Genomic DNA, 23,835 nt, shown 5'->3' with positions numbered 1-23,835 from the left:
TCGTCTCATTTGCATGTTTATTCAGATTGAAGAGATACCCAATGTTAAATGCTCCTTTACCTTTTTGCAAAGAAGGCAAGTAGTAACTTCAGGACACTGTATTTTCCAGTAAACTTCTGAAAATAGCACTGCATTTTGCTAACACTTTTGGGCCAGGAAATGCTTAGAATTTCTGGCATAATGTGTTCTGTCAACATAAACTCTGGCCCAGCCAGTTTAAAGACTATCGTTTTTGTTTTTCATATAAAACCCCCCCACCTTTCAAAAAAGCAAGTCTTCCCCCCCAACTTCCCCCCACCCACCCACACACACACACAAGGAATTTTCTATTCCCAAACTGGCCAGCAGCTTCTCTTAAAATAAAATTTGTAAAGTTACTTCACTCATAAAATTATAAAAAAATTTTGACATTTGAAAACATCAGTCATTCAAAGGATTTCCAACTACAACAGTGCTGGAAGACTAGCAATTCAGCTGTTTAGGTCTGCAGACTCATCAATTTCATCTGGATTTTTGGCCATTTTCTCATATTTCCTCTTGAAAAAACCAAGCTGCAAAACAAACAAACAAACAGTATTCAGATGTTAACAATTTATTTTGGAATGGGTATACGTTTCTCTTTACCACCCAACCCCCAATCTGCAATCAATTCAATTTGCCAAACCTTTATTAAATGCCTAATTTATGCAAGGTACTTTCCTCATTCCTCCTCTCTGGGGATACTAAGACAAAAACAAAACTTGCTGCGCTCAGGGAGCTTAAATTCTATTGGAAGGGGACTGGACCTCCCCTTTACTGATTAGGGAAAGAACAGTAACAGCTGGGGGTGTCAAGGAAAGCTTTAGAGAGGAAATAGCATCTGAGCTGAGTTCAGAAGAAAAGGAGGATTCTGAGAGGGGAAGAAGAGCAGAGAATGAATGAAAACGCATTTATTAAGCAAGCATTTATGTGCTAGGCACATTATAAACCCTGAGGATGCAAGTAAAAAATGAGACCATCTCTATAGAAACAACACATCCAAAGAGTGCTGGTCAGGGAAGGGAGCTGTGATTGGGGTGTCCCTTTCAAAATGCAATAGTAATATTGATTTGGTTACTGTATCCAGAGCAAAAGGAAGAAGGTGGGTATACATTGGCACGGCAGATGACCATGTAGACAGCTCAGACAACTGGATGGGATGTGAAGCAGGGTCAGGTATAGGTCTGGCATGAATAATGGGCTAGGTACATTTGTCACTCACTCTTTAATCAAGACATCTCAACCCCAGGGTGGGAGTTCCAAAGCTGAGTTACCCACTGGGGGTATAGTTTCTGAGAGTCTAGTCTGTGGGTAATATTCCAGGTGGGAAGAAATGGTCACAATATCAGGTTAGTTAGAAAAGATGGAAGTGTATTCCAGCGATGGAGAATGGAGGCAGGAGATAGATTATCAGGTTTGGTGAAGGCTGAATTGTTCAGTTTTGCTAGAATGTAGCGTTTGTGAAAGCAACTGGTATGAAGTAGGTGGGAGCCAGATTGTTGAGGGCCTTAACTGCCAGGCAAAGGAATTTATATCCTCTAGGTCATAGAATCACTTAGAATTAAAAGGTCATCTAAATCAAGTCTCCTCATTTTACAGATGGAGAAACTAAGGCTAAGTAATTTGCCCAAGGTCACACAAACAGTGAGTGATAAAGCCCGGATTTAGAACCCAGGTTCTCTGACCTCAAACCTATCATTCTTTCCCTTGAGTAACTTTATCCTATAGCACTGTAGGTATTTTTGAGCATGGAGGTGACATGGTGGGACCTGTGTGTTAGGAAGATAATTTTGGCTATGCAGAGGCTGTATTAGAGAGGGGAAAGACTAGGAGCAGAGAGAATCAATTCAGAAGCTCTTATATAGGGTGTCCTGAAAGCTGTACTAAGACTTTTGAGATACCCTGTATTAGCACAATAAGAGATGATGAAGGCCTGAGTTAAATGTGTGTGTGGAGAGAAGGGGGCAGACAAGTGAACTGTTACGGAGGCAGAATCAATAAGATTTGGCATCTGATTGGATAATTGAGATAAGGGATAGGGCAAAGTTAAGGACTGGCTCCAAGGGGGAAAACCTGGGCTACTGGAAGGACTGTAGATTTCTGAACAGAAAATGGGAATGTTTAGGGTAAGGGTTGAAAAACTAAGACAGAATTCAACATACAAACAAAAGAATCTTAACTGTTTAGGCAACTTTCATGCAATATAATACACATTATGACCTAAATGCCAAAACTGATACATTTACAAATTGGCTATGCAATATGCAAATTAGCACATAAATACCTAAAGTATATAGAAAAATAAGAGTTTAGATGAACATCAACATTAATTTTGAAAGCACCTTTATTTAGCTGAAAAGCAACTGACTTAATAAAACAAACATATCGTTCCGAACTCCATGAAAAGCTTTATTTTGGTTGAAAAATTTTAATCACTAAATTCAGATATTATTAGTTACTTTTAAATCAATGTCTTTGGGCTTACTGAGTTTCTTTTTATTAACTAAGTTCTATTTGAATTCAAACTCTAAACTTGATTAGGAAGTAGCTGCCAACTTGCAGATAAGCTAGTCTTTTTTGCAATTAAGTTCATGTCTTCATATTTGCCTTTATGTGTAAAATTACAGAGTTGGAGGGGGCTTTAGAAAACCATCTATTTCAATGCTCTCCTTTTACACAGGAAGGAAAATGAGATCTGGAGAAGAGAAGTGAATTGTGTAAGACACCCTTGGCCTTGTACTTAGAGTCAGTTTCATCAGGGTTCTGTACCCCAATGACTAGTTATTTGTTAGATGATGGAACAAAACATAAAGAGAAATATGAGACCCTTAAGAACCAGGAGGGATGCATAAGAGGATCAACACTAAATTAGTTTTAAAAAGACATGAAAAACTGTGGGGAAAAAAATTCTAGACTTTTGTATGAGAAGTATATGAGTAAGGCAATGGAAAGAATCCTACACTTGAATCATATTACATGAGTTCAAATCGCAGCTCTGCTAGTTGCTACCTGCATGACCTTGGCCAAGTCAGGTAACCTCAATGGATGGATTTCAGTTTATTAATCTATATAATCAGGAGATTGGACTAGATGACCTTTAATTTCTATTCCAGCTCTACAGCCATGCTCTTTTTTCCTACAGGAGAAATCAGATGATTTTATTTATTTTTTTAACTTTAAAGATTAGGTTTAGTTGGAGAAAACAAAACAAAACAGAAAACCTCGGGGAGAAAATACCACCAAATCCCACGGCCCAAAGGATGGTGATTTTAGATAATAATACATCTCTCAGGTGGTTATAAGTCTTCAGATTACGAATCATTTTCATAGAAGGTATCTTTGTACAAATTTTACACATCTCTAGGTGCTAGATGCTAATCAATCCCTGTACCTGGTCTAATAGAGGGAGCAAGAAAGGCAGTAGAGAGAACAGCCTCTTCCATGCAACTGTTCGGAAAGAGAGTGGAAATGGAGAGAGCAAACATTACATTACCAACATCTATGACAAATGGGTTGTAATTGCTGAAGGACAGATATACCTTCTAATGTTCACTTCCTAGCTAATGGCCAATCCATGCCAATTACCTGTATTTAGTAATACCCAAGTACATACCTTTCTGGTCTCAGACAGTAACTGGGTGACCCTGGGTAAGTTACTTAACCTTGTTTGCCTCAGTTTCCTCATCTGTAAAATGGGCTAGAGAAGGAAATGGCAAACCACTCCAGTATCTTTGCCAAGAAAACCCCAAATGGGGTCACCAATGAGTTAGACATAACTGAAGTGAATGAGCAACAACAAAAAGTAGATAACCTACACAGTACCTTAAATTAGCAATTTGTATCTTCATCAGTGTTTATGTTTTTTAAAGGTTGTAAGACAGATGTTAAGAGATTACATATTCTGTCACTCCCCCCCACCACGAACATATGCATACACATATATAATACATGCATATATGCATACAATGCACATATACATACATACACGCATAGACACATACATGTACATGTGCACACAGCTAGCCATTCATTGTTTACCTTCCACAAAATAGTAGTTAGGGCTAACAGCAAGAGAAGCCCAACGATTATACTTCCAATAATAACTCCTATTGGTATTTCAGCTTTTTCATCGGGCTTCATTATTGTAACTGGAATCTGAAAATACATATTAAAATTAGAATCATATCATATCAGACATTCTCTGAATGACATAATGGAGACAACCCAGCCTAATGCTCTCAACTTTTACAGGTGATGAAACTGAGGCCCAGAAAAATTAATAGAAGATTTGTTCCAGCAAGTAATGCAGTAGGTTAGCACCTTCAGATTGTAATTTTAAAGAATATCCCTTTACAAACCCAAATAATGTGACATTCTGGTGACTCACTTGACATGCAGATGGCTCTGGGTTCTCAAAGGGCGTGAGTCAGAGCACAAGTTTTGGCAGGTCTGACATCAAGTTGGAAAGGCTTTAAGCACAAATTTAATAACAGACCACATATTTGCCTCTCATCAAAATGCCTGCCTGGCTTACTTCAGAATATTCCTAATTAGAAGATGAATTCTTTTGGCTAAAGCAACTGTGAGAAATTAATTATTTTTCTCATATTTAATAACTATTGAATGAGAACCAAGATTTTTCCCCATTTTTATTTCCTCATCCAGAAACCAACCAATGTGGGAAATCTCTCTTAAAGATTTACCCAGACCAAGATCTAAAAAGACAGTAAAAGAAATTATAAGTTTGGGCTAATGAGTATATTTCTGCTCATTGTATTTGTTCAGACAGGTCTGGAAAAACATTGATGTTCCCTTTCTTTCAAGACAGGTGATATAGAAAATGATGTCTCTCTGACCAAGAATTGGATGACCTAAGTCATGTACCCCAACACCCTCATTTTAATATAGCCCACCTCCCATTGTGTTAACCAATCAGAGTTGATTGGTACTCCTCAGAAACACTTACTCTTCCAAGGGCATATAAACTGTGAGCCTACCTCCATTAGGGGTCTTTGGTCTAAGGAAGATGGCCAAATGACCATTCTTTTGTTAAGATGCTGGCATTATTAATAAAATGATTAAATTACCCAGAAACTACGTCTCTCAGAACTTTTTAATTGTCACGCAACTTATTAACTATCTTCTGCACTGAGGACTTGCTATCCGCATATATGAAGGAAGTATCTACATTGCTGAAATTATAGATACTTGGTGTATAAATTTGTCTAAAGTACTACCAAGGACACTAGTTTTTTTTTTAAACCTTGGCTCCTCTAATATCTATATGGATGGAAGAAACATAACAAATCATAGAAATGCCACTGCTCAAAAACTTCAAATAAATTTATTATTGGCATGATAGGACAGGAATTTTTGAAATATGTGTCCATCACTGTGGAAGGAGCATTAAGAAACCCATATTAGTTAGAAAATATTATATATGCACACATCAACACACTACTTGATTGCAAGGCTCTCATGGAGAGAAACCATACCTTATTCATCTTTGTGACTTGCCCCAAATTTTAAAACAGTATGCCACAAATGTTAGGGACTTCATGTTTGCTGAACGAACAAATAAATGAATGGGAGTGTGGGGTGAGAGGAGCAAAGCAAATGAACAAATGCTCTTCTGTTTAGAGGAGAATTTAGTAAAATACTGAATTTCCAAAACATTAATTACTCTCAGCTTTCTGATTCAAGACCACTTTTAGAACATTTGCATGGATTTAATGGCTCACTGCTCACACTGGCCTCTTCCTCTGGTGAGCCTTACCCAATGTAAGGTGTGGTATTTTGCTAAAGCGATATTTGTGAGATCTGTCATGGAACGACTACTCTAATAGTTTTAACAGGTAAAGTTTTACACTCTGTCCTTTAACTCTCTTTTTTAAAAAATTATGAAATCAATTCAACCCTGTCTTCTACAAAATACAGTCAAAAGGAGAATAAAAAACAGGGGCATTATCCTATTCATGTATGTAGTTAAAACTGAGTAACACTGGACAGAAAAAAGCTTTCTGTGGTTTTGTGTGTAGGCTGGGTTTCTTGTTAAGAGGTTTTATAGTTGTTTAATTTCTTCAGGAAACAAAAAATTGGGCCTTTAATACAAATGTCTGAAAAGTTGCTAAATAAAAATAAATTCTGTTTCCTTCTCTACAAAACTGAGGTTGGACTGGATGGCCAATACGGTTCCTTCCACTCTGCGTCTTTGATTCTATGATTTATCTCCTTTCCTCCAAACCTTCTCAGAATAACACCTGGACAAGGTATGGGAGGTCAAGAGAAGGAAGGGGATCCAGAGCTCCGGTAGAAGGAGTATAATCAGCAAATTCAAGGGCTATGTTTCTCTGAGGCAGGAGGGAAAGAGAAAGTATATGTTAATGCCAAGAAATTGTTAGAGGAGAGGATTTATTTTATTTAGCAGATTTTAAAATGGTTGTTATAATGCATCTTCAATCTTTATTCCATTGACTTCTTCCCATTTGCCTACTAATATGTTCAGGTCACTCCATTCCTAAGAAAACCCCACTCTTGCCCCTCTTACTTTATCCAGCTACCATTTCATCTCTTCATTTCCTTCCACTGTCAAACTTCTTGAAAAAGTTTCCTATACCTCATTTCTACACTTACTCATTGACTCACTCTTTCCTCAATCCCTTCCAAACTGGTTTCCATTTCTAGCTCTCTCCTGAAACTGTATCTCAAAATGTCTGCCTAATTACCAATTCCAATGGCCTTTTCTCCCCATTCTCATCCTCTATGACCTCTGCAATATTTCACACTCCAGAATACTTTGGATACTTCTTCCCTTGCTTTCTATAACACTGTAATCTCATGGTTCTCCTGTTTCTTCTCTTTCTCCTTCACTAGCTTTTAAGCATTTAAAAGGAGTGTTCCTCAAAGTTCAATTCAACATTTATTAATCACTCACCATGTTTAAGACAATGTTCAAGGCACAGGGGATACAGAGCCAAAAATTTAAACAGTTATTACTCTGAAGGACTTTATATTCTGGAAGGGATGAGGGTGAACACACAATGCACATATAGATCAGTACATGCAAGGTTATTTGAGAAAGAAGAAAACATAAGAGTCATACTTTTAGAGCAAGAAGGGATCTTAGAAGGCCACCAAACCTTCTCAATTTAGAGGTGAGGACCCAGAATCTCATAGAGGTTCACTGAATTGCCTGCGCTCACACAGCTAAGTTAAGCAGTGAAGCCAGGTTCTGAATAAGTTTGGGGAACGGGGAATGCTCCAAGGAGAAAGTGATGCTGGAGAAGAGCTTGGAGGAAAGATAAAGCCTCTAGGACTTGAGGAAGGAGAACATTTCACTATGAGGTGAAGGTTTATGCAACTGCATGGGAGCCATAAACAGAATATCAGTGAAACACCAGCTCCAATAGCTTCTCCTACAGTGAATATAGGGTTTGTTACTATTTCTTTGGAGAGGCTTCAGATACTTGGACTGTGACAGTTTACCTTTCATTGCATATGGAGTCTATGAAGACATGGTAGTTTAAATGCTATTCTGGAAAGAAATAAGAGTAATGGTTTGACAGAAAATGGGAGGACAGGTAGAAAGGCTAAAGGGAACTTTTTTGGAAATATATTTTAATCTTTCATTTTATTCATGAGAGAATTCTTGAAAAGAATCTTTAATTGGTGTCCTGAATGAACTGAATAGTGATCAGATCTGAGAAGTCAATGTGCTGAAGTCGTTAAAGTAGAAATGATTCTTGATCATTCTCAGAACCACAAACATTGTAAAAATAATATGTCTGAATTATCATGTTATCAATAAATTGCATAGCCAGTAACTGTGGTATTTAAACCTGGGAGATTAGGAGTTTTGATATATTGAAAGAGGGCACAACATCATAAATCTACAGCTTAAGGGGTTCTCAGAGGCATCTAGTTTAACCTCCATATTTTACACATGAGGAAACTGAGGTCCAATGAATTTTAGTGACATGCCCCAAAGTCACATATTTATGGGGATAGAATTTTCTTCAGTTTATTAATAAACTGCTATGGGGACTCAGAACATATTGACAGTGGCTGAAATTTTAATCATTAGTAAATATATATACAAAAATACTCCTGGATTACTTTAGAGTTTATGATGCTGAGAATGTATACAGTAATAAGTTAAGTAATAGGCTCTACAAATAGGTTTAGTGGACTGAAACCTAAGTTAGGGAACAATAAAAAGTCTAGTTTGTTCACAAAAAAATAATATGAAATGAGACATGTAGAAGTGGCCCTTCAGACTTGCATAGATTAGATCAGGTCATTCCTCTGCTTTAAAATATTCAATAAATTGCAATTACTTTTCCTGGGAAATGTCTGTCCAAATCCTTTGATTACTTATCCATTGAGGAATGATATTGATGTTAACTTCCTATTTTTCTTGGATAGCCTACTCTTATCAGAGATATTTCATGCAAAGATTTTTTATAACAATTGACAGTTTGTCTTCTTTTCCTAGCTACATAAAAGCTTTTCAATTTTATGTAATCAAAATGATCTATTTTATATTTTGTGATTACTTCTATTGTTTGTTTGGTTAAGAATTTGCCACTAGCCACAGCCACTGAAGGAGCAGGTCTCATTCTCTTATATTTTTTGTTTATGGTATGATCTTTATATTCAGGTCATGTATCCACTTTGAGCCTGTTGTGGTATATGACATAATATGTTGGTCTAACCCTCATTTCTTTTAAACAGCTTTCTAGTTTGCCCAGTAGTTCTTGTCAACTCGGAACTTCTTCCTCAAGTAATTTATGTTTTCAGGCTTAATAAACACTGGATTGATTTCAGTTTTTAAAAATAAATTTCCTTACTTTGTTCCACTGATCTACTTCTCTATTTCTTAACTAATACCAAATAGTTCAGGAATTTGAAAGATTGTTCCAAATCACTAGTAATAAGAGAAATGAAAATCAAAATAGCCCTGAGGTTTTAACTTATACTGAGAAGACTGGCAAGGATGATAGAAGTTGCAGAAAGAGAAGGTGTAGAAACACAGATACACTAATATGCAGGATGTCCCAAAAGTCTTAGTGCGATTCTAAGCTATTAACCGCTTAAATAATACCGAGACTTTTGGGACACACTGTATTGTCAGTGGAGTTGTGAATTAAGCTAACCATTTTGGAAAGCAGTTTGGAAGAATGATAAATAATGTGACTAAAATGTATTTCCTTTGACCTAGAGATCTCAGTTGTAAGGCATATTCCATAAGGAGATCAAAAATAGGAAGAATGTCTCCATACACTCCAGCCTATTCACAACACCGCTTTTTGCAGGGGAGCGAGGAACTGGAAGCAAAAAGGTGCCCATTGTTTTGAGAGTGATAAGCAAACTGTACTATAAGAATGTAATGGAATATCATTACTGATATATATACTGATATATAATAAATATAAAAAATACAGAGAAGTATAAGAAGACATAGATATTGCTCCAAAATGAAATAAGCAGAACCAGTAAACAATACACACAATGACTACAACAAATTAATGATGACCACGACAAAAGTCAGGTCTCAAAGCTACATAACCATGACTAAGCCTGGCCCCGAAGAAAAATGAGAAAACATTCTCTTCTTGGTAGAGGTCGGGGACTATGGATGTAGAACACTGACTAGACAATGAGACTTGGTTTATGTATCGGTTAGTTTGGCTGAACTGCTTTTTCTCCTCTTTCCTCTTTGTTCTTTATTACACTGATGGCTTTCGGGCTAGGGGAAGGGCCAAGGATCTATCTAGAACTGAAGAGGAAAAGATACTCATCAAATTTTACAGTACACATTCAATATCTTCTTGTTATCTACTGAGCAAAGTTTAAAATTCTTGTCTGAATATTACATGAGTATCATTGACACGAGTGAGTTCAGTATGAATTTGTAATGAACATATACATTCATGACCCTAAGCATGCAAGCAACAAGAATGTGTAGATATGATAACCAGATGCTTTCAACCAAATTCCGTAACGTTTTAGTGTGACATTTAATGTATAAGCTATTTACTAAACACTTGAGGGTCACTTTGAAATATGCTTTATATATCAATGACACAAACAACCTTGAACACTGATTATATCAACAAAAAGCTGATTGTTCTTCTTAAAAGAAGGCCACACCGAGCCACCACTGCCACTCCTTATCACCACAGAATAGCTCGATGCTGCAGTGGAGAACATGCCTAAGCCCAAGCAAAGGAAAGTCCACAATGGTCATGACCTAAGACTTGATAAGAAACCATACTATGAGCCTCCATCTTCCTGGGATTTGGGGCCAACTGCAGCCTCACTGGAGAGCAGACTGATTAGGGTCTGACTCCTAGCCAGCACTGCCCACAGCCACTGGATCTATCTGCCCACATCTATCTCCTCATTCTCTTCAGCCTCAAACCACAGCCACATCATTGTTCTTTGGATTACAGTTGAGATGTTAAGATTATATTGCTTATTATGAATGTGATGCCATCCTGGATGTTGCCTGTTGCATCTCTCGCAGAATTTAAGTGATCTCCGTTGTACAGTATGGAAATCAGAGTAGGACTTTGACCCTCTTAAGTAAACTGAGTAAAGCAAGAGTGCATCGATGGAGTAAAAACAATTTGACCAAATCATTGAATATCTTGCCTGTCCTTGAATGGGGTAGGCACTTCATTTTGATTTCTCTCTCTCACATAATGCTCTGGTAGGGAGTCAATAAAAGAACCCTAGGTAATTGCAACAGGCATGAGTATTCAAAGCCTTCTATGATTTGTTATGCTGCTCCCCTACAACTTTTCTAGTCTTACATCATACAGACATTCTATCCTCTCTTCAAACTGGAATATTCAGCATCCTGCTTGTAATTAAAATTTCCTGCCATCATCTCTTTGCTCAAGCTGTTCCCTCCGCCTGGATTGCATTCCACCCCTCCTCCTCTGACATCTACATCATTTGAATTTCTCAATAGCCATATTTATTTTTAAATTTACATTTTAATTCTAAATTTAGCATATACCAAATAAAATGAGCCTTTCAATATAGAAAGTAGGAGAGAAAAAGATGATAAATGAAACCATGAATCTCTATTATGCAGAGATTGCTTTTATTTTTAAGTATAATAAATTCAATATTTAAGTTTCAAAGTTCTCTTTCTTGTCTGTGTTTCTTTCTGGCCTTCCTTTGGTGGGATTTTTAACAATGCATTAATGACCTTTTCTTTTTCTTTCATTGGCTACCTTATTTCTTAGCATCCTACTCCCTCTCATCATTGCCAGTTCCAAATTAAACAAAAAAAGAAAGAGAGGAAAAAAAAAACCCATGTAACAAATATCACATAGAGTCAGGAAGACCTGACTTCAAATCAACTTTGGACACTTACTAGCTGTGTGATCCTGGGTAAGTCATTTAACCCTGTTTGCCTATTTCCTCATCTATAAAATAATCTGGAGAAAGAAATGGCAAACGACTCCAGTATTTTTTTTCAGTGTCTTTTTTCCAGTTTATTAAAGAAGGAACCAAGATCATTGTTATATCAGGGATAGGAGTTACACAGTAAGAAGGGCTGATGCTTAATAAGTAGGAAGTTGAAGAGAAGGAAGGAAGGAAAGAGGAAGACAGCAGTGATGCCAGTCTGAAGCCAGGGAGGGCAGTCACCCCACACAGGGGCAACTTTCGGAGAGGGGCTGTTATTAGGCCTACTGACTGCCAGGAAGGAAGGAGGCAGCAGCAGCCAGCTCTGGCATGATCTCTAAAGTGTAGGTTTCAGGATCTACCTGTGGCATTGAAGACAGAATGAAGAAAAGGTTCTTGGGCCAAAGGGCCAAGGAAAGAGTGGGGAGCGACTGAGTTGCAGGGGGCTGTTGGGGGACTGCTGCTGGGGGGATGCTATTTAAGGGAGTTCTGTTTGGAGAATGCTGGTTGGGAGGAAATGGGGAATGAGCCCAAACAGTGGAGAGATATTGGAGACATGGGACAAGACAACAGAACAGTTCTGGACCCCCTGGTGGGCAGGCCATTCCCTGGTCCAAGCCCAATGGGATGGTGCCTTTGTGCTGGCTTACAGTCAAGCAATCCCCTGTTTGATTCTCAAATTGTCCATTTATGATGAAGTGCTGGTCCTGGAATCAAGAAGACTCAAATTGACCTCAGATACTTACTAGCTGTGTGACCCTGGGCAAGTCACTTAACCCTGTTTGCCTCAGTTTCCTCATCTGTAAAATGATCGGGAGAAGGAATTGGCAAACCACTCCAGTATTTTTGCCAAAAACCCCAAATGGGGCCATGAAGAGTCAGACATGACTGAAATGACTGAACAACAACAACTATATGTTGTTTTAAAAAGGGGTCCTTAATCTTTTTAGTGGCATGGACCCCCTTTGGCAATCTGGTAAAAGTCTACAGATTCCTTCTCATAAATGCATAAATGCTTTTAAATGCATAAAATAAAATGCATAGGATTACAAAGGAAACCAATTCTACTGAAATATAGTTATTAAAATATTAAAGTCCCTGCTTTATAGTTGAATTTAAATGCTGCCTCTTCCATGAAGCTTTCCCTGATGACTGAAACTGGGAATGACCTTCTTCCCTAAGATCTGAACCTGTTTGCATTTCTCTTAAAGTTGTATTAGGTGTTTTTTGTTATTTATATTTGCATAACATCCCTGTACTCTCCACAAGGACAGAGACTATGGGTCATCAAAAATTTGCACTTGCCCCAGTACAGTCTTCAATACATAGTCCTTACACATGTCCTTAATACATATTTGTTTATATAGTATACTTCTCATTGCCAATCATATCAGTCCTACTGTATTTCCCCAAGGTATGGATAAAACCATATGTTATTTTGTTTAAATGTATTCTCCCAATAATATTGCTTACTAAATACATATTTAAATAAATAGCTAGACTCTTACCAAAATTTCTCACATTATAACTAAGACAGGAAATGTTTGAAGAGTCAGTCACTTAGTCAGTAATCATTTATTAAGTGCCTACCATGTGCCAGGCACTGTGCTAAGTGCTGAGAATACAGAAAGAGGTAAAAGACAGCCTCTGCCCTCAAGGAGCTCACTATCTAATGGGGAAGACAAAGAAGCACACAAATATGCATAAACAAGCTACATACAGGATGCATAAGAAATAATTAACACAGAGAAGGCGCTAGAATTCAGAGTGCCAGAACAGGCTTCTTTTAGAAGGTGGGACTTGAAGGAAGCCATGGAGGCCAGGAAGCAGAGATAAAGAGGGAAAGCATTCCAGGCATGGGGGACAGTCAGAGAAAATCACCAAAGGTGAGAGTGAGAGGGTCTTGTTTGTGGATCAGCCAGGAGGCCAGTGTCACTGGATTAAAGTGTACATGGCAGGGAGTAAGGTACAAGAGAACTAGAAAGTATATGTGTATTTGTATATTACAAATGGCTTTGAATGCCAAACAATTCATTAGAGTTATACATTTTTATTTTCAGTTAAGTAAAATGTATTTATTTAGCAAGTCTCCTCTCTTGCCTTCCAAGAGAAGCAAGAAACAGGCAGATTTCTTTGCCTTACCATGGCTAATGTATCAGTCACCTCTCTAGTTCCCTACCTCCAGTTTCTCCTCATCTTTAGTGGCACACTAAATAGAGTGCTGGGCCCAGAGTCAGGAAGACCCGATTTCAAATCCAGCTTTAGATACCAGATATGTAACCCTGGGAACATAACTTAACCACTGTCTGCCTCTGTTTCCTCAGCTGTAAAGTGAGGATAATAACAGCCCCCACCTCACAGGGCTGTTGTGAGGATCAAATAAGATATTATTTGTAAAGCATTTAGCACAAGGCCTAGCACATTGTAGGCATCTCACAAATGTTTGTTTCCTTCTTCTTCCCCTCCCTACATGCTACCTCTAGAATAATACTGTCATCTTTACTAAAGAGGGAAATCAAGGTTGGGTATAGAATGTACTTGATGGCCTCTAAGGCCTTTGAAACTCTTAGATTCCATGATATCCCCAAATCACAATTCTGATCCCTTCACCTGATCACTTCTGCTCCACTAGACATCTTACAGAGAATAACATCCACTCTCCTTAGCTTATCATTCAAGATGCTCCTTATTGTGGTTCCAGACCACCTTTATAGACTCATCCCCACCTTACAGTCATGCCAAACTAATCTGCAGGCCATCTTTCAAACATAGTTACTTCTATATGTGGAGCCTGACTCCATGCTTTTGCTTATTCTATGTCCATCTAAAACAACCTCCTCCTATTTCTATCAGTTAAAAACCTCTCTATCCTTCATTGTCTAGATCAAGGGCAGGGAACATATGTCCTCAAGGCCACCTGTGGCCCTCTAGGTCCTCAAGTCCCTTTGACTGAATCTAAATTTCACAGAATAATTCTTGTTCTTCTCAGCCCTGGGACTCTGGCTCAAATGATTCTAATAATCTTCTGAAGCTTCAGGCCTTCCCACATCCCCACCAACCAAAAGTACCCTCCTTCCTCTCTGTTCTCATGGTTGTGATTTGTTCTCATTCGCTTGTGTCTCTCCTATAGAACTTAAACATTCTGCTTTCTCTATTTTTTCTTTTCTCAAACACATCTTCCCCTCATAACTGAACATAAGTCCCTTAAGAGGAGGATCTATGTCTTTTTCATTGTTGTACAACCCATAATGTTGTGCCTAGAACAAGTAAATTGCTCACAGAGTAAATGTTGAATCCAAATTCCCCTACAATCAGTCTTTTAAAAATCCGTAACAAATCATTTTTTTTAGTCTAAGTCCATAAATACTTAATTGAATGCCACATCCACATTTTCTCTTGGCTATATTTCTGATTTTCCAAGTCTCAGGCCCTGAAGGCAGGAGCTAGTACTTCTCTGAGGATGCTAAGCCAGAAGCAGATGGGGTCCCTCCATCTGAGCCCACACAAAGTACCACTTTCCCCTTCAGGCAAAGGTGGTGGTAATATTGCTACACATTCTATTTTAGGTCACTCTTAGTATGTCTGTATCTATGGGTGCCTTGGATTTTCCACCAATTCTGAATAGACCCTGAGGCAGCTGACTGACATCATTCTGGCTAAGCTGACCTCTGGGTGACCATGTGCAGTATTATCTCCCAGACTCTGACAAAAGGCTCAAAAAGAAAATGCACAATGCATAGTGTTAGCAGATTCTCTTGGTAGAGAGGGTTTTTTTAATTTGTTTTTAATATGCTACATCTTATTCTATTTAGTTTCAGGATGTGAACATGATAACTTATACCATATTCTGAGACAAAAGATGCCTTTATTTCCATTAGCAGCATATCTCTATAAAGAAGCTTTTATCAAGTATTATTTTTCTTTTTTCTTGAATAAAAACCTTGTAAGTGGACATTTCAAAGCACGCTGTCACTGTCCTCCTTAAAACAAATGTTATCTATAACGATTTATTCTAAAATGCCTCAATTCCTAAGGGTGCTTAAAACACTTCTTTGGGTAACAGTAAAGTACTTTAGAACATATTGGTTATTTAATAACAAGATTTAAACTAAGTGTGACCTAAGATCTCATATCTTTTATGTGATCATACAGTGAAAAGAAAGATCAGTGATATAAGATTAGGCATGGAAATGATACAACATGGTTTGAGGATTGTAGACAGTCTGAATATCTGTTTCCATTACCCTCTGCTCTTTTTCCTGTTGCTTCAAAATATGTTTTTCATATGTTTGACCAACATGTGGGAAAAAGAGATCAACCATATTGTGTATGATATACTGTATTTCATCACTTAATCAGTAATGGTACTGACAATAACCAAAACAATAATAAATAACAATGTATTATGACATGTTGTGCTTCACAACTATAGAGTTCCTGTAAAGTAATCTAAGCTTATCCATATGAAGAATCTATATTTTCCTTTGAATACTGGAAAGGAACCAGCCTGTAAGTCATTATAATAACATCTGTTTCAGCTGAAGATTTAATGCACTCACCATAACAGTGTTGTCTTCAATTATATATATTTGTGGGTCAAACGTATCCACTTCTGCAGTTGCTACCAGCTGAATTGTCTGGAAAGGTGACTGTAATATAAATACAAATTATAATAAATTGCAGTAATAACTTACATTTATTGTTTCTACATTTTAAGTCTTTACAGATGCATGATCTCATTTGTCCTTCAAAACAATAATGTATTTTTATCCCCATTTCATAGCTACAGAAAATAATGTTCAGGTGAAGTATCTTAACCAAAATCAGACATCAGTTATTATCATCAAAAGAGCTTAGCAGAATTTAGCATCAACACTTTCATTTTCCTTTGGGAAATTATAGAAGCCAAAACTGATCACAAAATTTCCCAATATTTTGGGAATCCAAGATTGTTCAGAAAATTAGAACAATGAAAAAAGAAATTTTTCACATAATAGAAAGTAGTCTTCCATCAAAGCCTCACTCTAATGCCTCATCATGATGCAAAGGTAACCCTGGATTCTCGAGGCTATGTTCCAAGATGCACAAGCTCTAGCGGTCCCTACGCTGAGCTGGCAAGGGTACGGTCCAACAGCTGAGTTTACAAAGGTCAAGGAGAGGGAATCAGGAGGCCCACCTTCTACTGCCAGCTCTGCTACTTACTAGCTATGTGACTTTGAGCAATTCGCTTGACTTTTCTGAGTCTTAGTTCCCCTTCTTTATAAATAAAGGGTGATCAATATGATCTCTTTGAGCTCTAATGTTCTGTTGATGTTGAGAATAAGATGTTGAGTGATGATTTTGCATTTCAACCACATTAACTCATGAAATAATCTACTTATATGAAATAAGGTTGTGCCCATGTTAGTGGAGGGATCTGAAACCTCTGAAATCAGGAGTGTTTGAAGTTTTGAAAAAGAAAGCAAACAAAAATTAAAAAGAAAATAACAGAAAATAACTAAAAAGAAATGAACTTTCATTTGTTTTTGAATTGTTTAAATAGTCTCCCAGAGTCTTGGAGTTAGAAAGGAACTCAAAGGCAAGACCACCCCTGAATAAGAATCTGTTCTACCCCTGACAGGTGGGGGTGCAGCATCTCCTTACATGCACTAACATTAATGCCCATCCTCTTTTGGGACTTCTCTCATTCTTGGGAAGTGTTCTCTTCCTAAATCTTCTTGCATTAGGCTCTATATCTCACCTTGTTTGTTAGCTGTACTCTGTCCATTTGTGTATAAAAATGGGAGGTCCTGGGCTACTTTAGTGCTGGTTCCATTCTTGGATTTCATTTCCTGTGAACTTCTGAGCACCCCTACTGGCATTCTTCCACACTGTAGCTCTTCTTTTAACTATCTGGCTTGCTAGAGTTTTATGAGCAATTTGCTCACTTCTTCGTTTTTAGTTTAAAACCCTTTGATTTAAGACTTTCTCAAGTTTAAAGCCCAGTAGAATATAAGCTTTTTGAGGACAGAGTACATTTTTATTTTGTCTTTGTATCTTCATTGCCTAGGATAGTTCCTCATATGTTGTAGGTGATCAATAAATGGTTACTGAATGGTATTGGATTAGATTATACTCGAAAGACTCTAAATATGTACATGTTAGATGTACTTCATCCCTGGTCAGGAGCCCATCTTTCCTACTTTGGGGCTATGGTTCAGAGAGCTTTTTTTCTCCCAAATCAATAGCTTGTCAAAAAGCTGTTTATTACCCAAATCTGCCTTTCTTTTTCTTAAGTCCTAGCCTTTGATTGTCAGCAGCAATGAAAACATCATTTATGTCCTCAAAGTCTTTACATTTTTACACAAGATTTCACAGTCTTTTCTAGATTACTCCTGCCTGTGTTATTTATGACCAAAGAAATAGACAGAAATTTGAGGCATCAAGTTTGAAAATTCATAGCAAGTTACCTGTGATAGCCTAGAACTAGGTATGGCCCCAGGAGTACAACAGAGCTCTCTTGTTAATGTCAGGTGTAAAAACAAATCAAAGAGAAATCAGGCAGATCAATAATAGACATGATGATATACACGTCAGTCCTCAGCACTGTTATATCATTTCTAATAATCTCAGTTTTCCAAAGCAGAACACTCATGTCATGAACCTTTTGGTTCTAATGTGGTTTGAGGTGGTGATGGTAGGGTATTCAGGTAAGTAGAGGAAGGGTACAATTTTATTTTTTTTATAATTCATTCTGGAAAGCTCCTCTTCTAAAATAAATTTTAGAAAGGAAGAGGGGGAAATTTTTGAAGGGAGAAAATCATTTGCAAATGAAGCACCATTTGCATGTACTGGAACATTTTACTTTTTCCCTTTAGTACTTTATAGAACCCAGCCATGAAAGAGAATAAATTGCTCATTTTGGGGAGGTGCATTTGCTCTTTTTGGCAATTAGGACTCATTTTTTTCTGGTTACTAGGGCACCATCTGATATACCAAATGAGGTAATCTGCTAAACAGTCTCTAGTAGCCAGAAACAGTGAATGTACTTCCAAAAAGTGAGCAATTTATTTCCTTCTCACTGGCTGCATCAAGCCTGTTCTCTAATTAATCTTGGTAACACTGAGATATAGGATTGCATCATGCATTAACCCTATGAGCTACACTCTTATTCTTATGGTCATTTACCCAATTACTATGAAAAGCATTAAATGGTGATAGGGAAGAGTTCTAAAATCATGTGATGGTGTTATTTGCAAAAGTAAGCAAAGTCAGTGCTTTCTTTGCAGGCTTAAAAAAAAATGTATGTGAAGACTATTCATTTCTTTCATTCTAACTTACCTGAAAGACTAGCAAGACTTTAGGTCTGGGGCTTATCTCTAGAACAGAACATCAAAGCAGACAACACACAGTGCTCCATGCCTCTGATGGTGAATAGGCAATGAGCATTTACCAAAGAATTTCTTTCCAACTGGAAAGCAATAGTGTCATTGTGGAGGGCAATTTGCTTCATAATAACTGAACTGTTATGAAAAACTGTCTATACCATTAAATTCCATCAGAGAAAAGGTGATAAGAGAAGAGCAAAAGAGTCAACTACCTCTCATACTGGAAGTGGGAGCCTTATTTGGTCCCAATTTACCAGGTGCTTTAAGGCCGGCCACTTCCCTGACAAAGTAACTACAAACAGTGATAACATGAGAATATTCACTTTAAATTTTCAGGAAGGAGAGAAGTAACCCTGTTGAATGGAATAATCAAGTGGAAGGTATTTTGACAACAAAAAAGAAAATATTACTTAATCAAGGAGGGCTAGTCTTCTAAGTCAGGTATCCTCAAACTTGTCTCCATGAACTTCTGAACTGAATATTAATTTTTTTTGATAATTATATTTCAGTATATAAATGTGTGTACATATACATATTCATATGTGTGTGTATGTGAAAGAACACTACACTAGCTACTGTGGGAGATACATATATATACATATACATATATATACAAATATATATGCATATAATACATATATTCATATATGTGTATATACACATATATATGTATTTGTGTATGTGTATGTAAGAACACTGTGCTAGGTTAGTGTGGGAGATAAGAAAAGTCAGATATAATCTTTGCCCTCATGAAGCTTTTAGTCTAGAACAGAAGTGTCAAACACAGAATCTTTAGGGACTGAGTGCAACTCAAACAGATTAAAATGTAACTGGAAAATATTTAACAAAATAAATAAAAATACAATAGAGCATAGATAATGTTAATATGTGGTTGTATAAGCCAAAATGCTGCCTTCAGGGATCCTCATATATTGTTTAGTGACCTCCACTTCTATTGGAGTTTGATACCACTTTGACTAGATCAAGCAAAACACTTAGAAAAAAATAAAAGATTAATTTAAAAAAAAATTAAGTTAAAAAAAGAAAAAGAAAACAGCCCCAGCAACAGGATATCACGCTCATTCACTACCTGATCAACATAGTGTAGCTGCCTAGATCAGGGACGACCAACTCTTTAAGTAGAATATAAACAATGATCTATATGATGTGATATGTGATACTTGCCTTATAGCACAAAGACAGCCTTGGTGAAGGCGTTGTCTACGAAAGGTCAAAGTTAAATGCAAATGTTTTGGAAGAAAGTCTATATTAACTTTTATTACACAATTATTAAATTCTATTAATTCTTAAGTAATAGGTCCATTCATATCTATTCCCATAATCAGGTCTTGTTCAGTCATGTACAACTCTTTATGACCACATGGACCATACTGTCTGTCCATGGGGTTTTCTTGCAAAGATACTGGAGTGGTTTGACATTTCCTTCTCCAGTGTATTAAGGCAAACAAAATTAAGTGACTTTCCCAGGGTCACACAGCTAGTGAGTATCTGAGGCCGCATTTGAATTCAGATCCCGACTCCAGGCCTAGTGCTCTATCCACTGAGCTAAACTTTGGCTTAGAGCTCGTCCCACCCTGTTAAATAGTCCCATTACCTTCTGGTTTGAAGGATTCAACTTGTATTATGTGTTTAGTTCATTTGTTATTTTGGTTTTAAAATAAGAGTGAGAGACTTTAGGGGGAAAAATGGTGAAAAATCTACAATTGAGTTAGAATCAATGGAAGAAACTACTGAGGTTATCTAGTCCAACTTCTCAAGGGGCAGAATGGTATAAAGGAACTTAAGACCTGGATTCAGATCCTGCCTCAGACATTTGCTAGCTGTGTGATCTTGGACAAGTCACGTAAACCTCTTTGTGCCTCAGTTCCCTCATCTGTAAAATGGGAAGATTGTACTCCATGGCCTCTAGGATCCTGAGAGACTATGAAAAGGATTTCCCTGCATAACATCCTAAAGACCTCCAGGTTTGGGGAACTCCCTGCCTTCTGAAACAGTACATTCCACGTTTGCTGTCTGTTTGTTCAGTTGTGTCTGACTCTTCCTGACCCCATGGACCACAGCACACCAAGCCTGTCTATCCTTCACTATCTATTCCACATTTGGAAAGCATTAATTGTTAGGAAGTTTTTCTTCAAATGAGCTGAAATATGGCTCTCTGCAACTTCCATTGTTCCTAATTATGCCTTCTAGGCAAAACAGAATCCATCTTCCATGTACCAGCCTTTCAAAAATGTAAAAAAAAAAAAAAAAGTAATCATTTCCCCCGCCCCCATACATCTTTTTCAAGCTAAATATTCTCAGTTCATTTCACAACATGGCATCATGAATGCTTTTACTATCTTTAATGCATTACCCTGCCATGTGCCAGGATGTCAATAGCCTTTCTTAAAAGCAGTGACATGACCAGAGTCAAGCAGAGGGAGCCTGTCACTTCTTCTCTGATTGCAGACATTAGGTGACATTTTATTGATGTAATCTAAGATTACAACTAGAAACCACTGCCCATGAGAATTCCCTTCAATACTTGTAGCCCACATACTTGTAGCAACTTGTGACTTACAAAGCAGTTTTTCTTCCCATCACTCAGTACACAAGGTAATTTGGCAATTCTCTTAGCTACTGTGTGTCCTTGGACCTAACCTCTGTGGTCCTCAGTTAGACTTGGTCAGGGGGTTAGATTTCTCTAAAGCTCCTTCACGTTCTAGCCTCTCTCAATTCCTCTGGGCAATGTCTCTTCGCTAATTACTTTCTGGCTATAGACAAAGCACAAAATGAAATGGAAACTAGACATTTTGTTAATTTCATTAGTACAGTCAGGCAAATCCAGTAATTCTGAGCCCAAAATGCATTTTCTACCACGGCTGTCTGGTTTGGCTATCCACATAGAATAAATTGGGTAAATAACTAACTATTCAAATGTTTCCTTCCTATTTTGCTACGTTGAGGCACCCTCGGCTTCCAAACCTCATCCAAACCTTTTATCTGTACTGGTGTTCTCTTCTTCTCCTTTACAAAAATCTGTTACCTTGGAGTAGTCTTTGTTGCATCTTTTCCTTTGCTTCCATTTCTTCTTCTGCATAAACCATTGTAATAGCAATTTAGATTTGAAGAGCTTTCCCACCCATTAATAGGTCCCACCATGTGACCTGCTTACATCACAGGAAGTCTAAGTCACATGTGGTGGGAGGAGCTTACTGAGAGGAAAAGGAAGTTGTGTCACAGGAAATTCTCAGAGAGAGAGAGAGACATTATGGCTGTTAATGGCCATCATGATAGTTAGAGCTGAGGTAAAGACAGTCAACCTGTGATAGCTGTACTGTGAGTTTTTGGGAAGGCCCCAGCAGGGGGATTGGAGAGGCTCCATGCTGTGATATTGTGTTTTAAGTTCCTTTCTGTTATGATAAAGTGGGTTTCCTGCTTGTGGGAGCAGATTGCCTGGCTATGGGATATGTCCTCTAGTGTCTGAAAAAATGCTTTACTTCTTCTACCTTCTATCTGTCTACATGGAGAGTCTTTCATACTTTGCGATACAGAACTACATAGGCATATTCATGATTATTGTTGATGTTGTGTTTATTGCCTTGCTGTTACAACCATGAGCCTAAAACCTTCCTTTCTTTTGCTCATGTTCTCACAGACCTTCAGTGAAAGTCCATGCAGCCTTTTATAAACAAACCACATGACCTAAGTTCACTATTTTGTATGCAATCTCTGTGTTTACTTACAATTAAACTCATAAAAAGAATAAGGACTAGACTAGGGGTGGGAACCTGCAGCCTCTAGGCCACATGTGACCCTCTGGGTCCTCAAGTGCGGCCCTTTGACTGAATCCAAACTTTACAGAACAAGGAATTTGATTCCGTCAAAGGGCCGCACTTGAAGATCTAGATGGCCACATGTGGCCTCAAGGCCATAGGTTCCCCACCCCTGGTAGGCCCATGATTTAATTGGTATACAGAACTCTGGTAAGGAAACTCCCCCTACTAATGTGAGCCAGATCCTTCTTAGCAACTTATGCTCTTAGAAAGATGCCTAGAGCACTGGGTGGTTAAGTGACTTGCCCAGGATCCACACAGGCAATATGTGTCAGCGGTAAGGACTGAACCCATGTCTTCTTGGCTTGGAGTCTGGCTCTCTGTTAAATACATTGAGCTACCTCTCCTAAGTTCAAAATAAGAAAGAAATCTGGATGGAAAAGACTCGATGTAGTCATGGATTAATTAAATGTAAACTAGTTTTTAATGGAATTTAATTGGAATTTAATTCTACATTGTGCCTTCTCAGAAGGTGAGCAGGGTATACAAGGTCTCCCTTTTAGCCAACTTACTCTACAGAGATGGAAGATTAGTGCCATTGAGACTCTGAATTACCCATGGTACCATGGTCTCTGTTTATATTTGTTTATTTTTGTTATTTATTTGTTTATATTAGCAGTCATGCTTTTCATCCCAAATAGAGAACCCTTTGACACTAACTTTTCTGTTTCTGCATATTTCTGTCTTGCTATTTATGCCCAACAAACACTGCCACTACTCACTGCTGCGAAAGTCCCATTCCAGATCCTGGTAGACACATTCACAAAGTATTCTTCTTTCATTTTGAGTTCTCTCAGTTGGCAGGTGACTTTACTACATGATGCAGTTTTGCAGTTCTTTGAGGTTGGAGGGGTTCATATAAGGAAAACAGGTTTAGTTAGACTTCTGAAAATAATTGCTGAAAAGTAAAATGGTTGTTGAATATATCCCGATGCTTATTAGTGTAAATTTATGTTTGAGTACTTATGCATACAACTACATAATATTCTAATTTGGAGTGGTCTGAACATAAGTTACCTGCCCAACACGGTCCACACTTTTAAAATAAGGCATTCTTGAAATGCAAATATGTAGAGAGATAGTCAGTGAAAAATATAAGCTGAATTCAGGCTTCATACAAATCAAATTTCTAGGGGAAATGTGATCTATATTCAGATAACATTTTTTTAAAGTATGATGTTTAGATTGGTACT

At 37.7% G+C, this 23,835-nt stretch overlaps 1 protein-coding gene across 1 annotated transcript in view; it reads right to left on the bottom strand.

Moving 5' to 3' along the window:
• Positions 1-470: 470 nt before the first annotated feature.
• ITGA2 (integrin subunit alpha 2) overlaps positions 471-23,835 on the bottom strand; it is a 147,897-nt gene continuing 124,532 nt past the window's right edge. The window contains exons 27-30 of the mRNA XM_036761894.1: positions 23,365-23,478; positions 15,999-16,088; positions 4,057-4,173; positions 471-551 (exon numbers count right to left, since the gene is read on the bottom strand). Of these exons, the coding sequence (XP_036617789.1) occupies positions 471-551; positions 4,057-4,173; positions 15,999-16,088; positions 23,365-23,478 (402 nt within the window). The remainder of the gene's footprint in view (positions 552-4,056; positions 4,174-15,998; positions 16,089-23,364; positions 23,479-23,835) is intronic.

The sequence above is a fragment of the Trichosurus vulpecula genome, chromosome 1, assembly GCF_011100635.1.
Source record: "Trichosurus vulpecula isolate mTriVul1 chromosome 1, mTriVul1.pri, whole genome shotgun sequence".
NCBI lineage: Eukaryota > Metazoa > Chordata > Mammalia > Diprotodontia > Phalangeridae > Trichosurus > Trichosurus vulpecula.
This window is presented reverse-complemented; position numbering and strand designations above follow the sequence as displayed.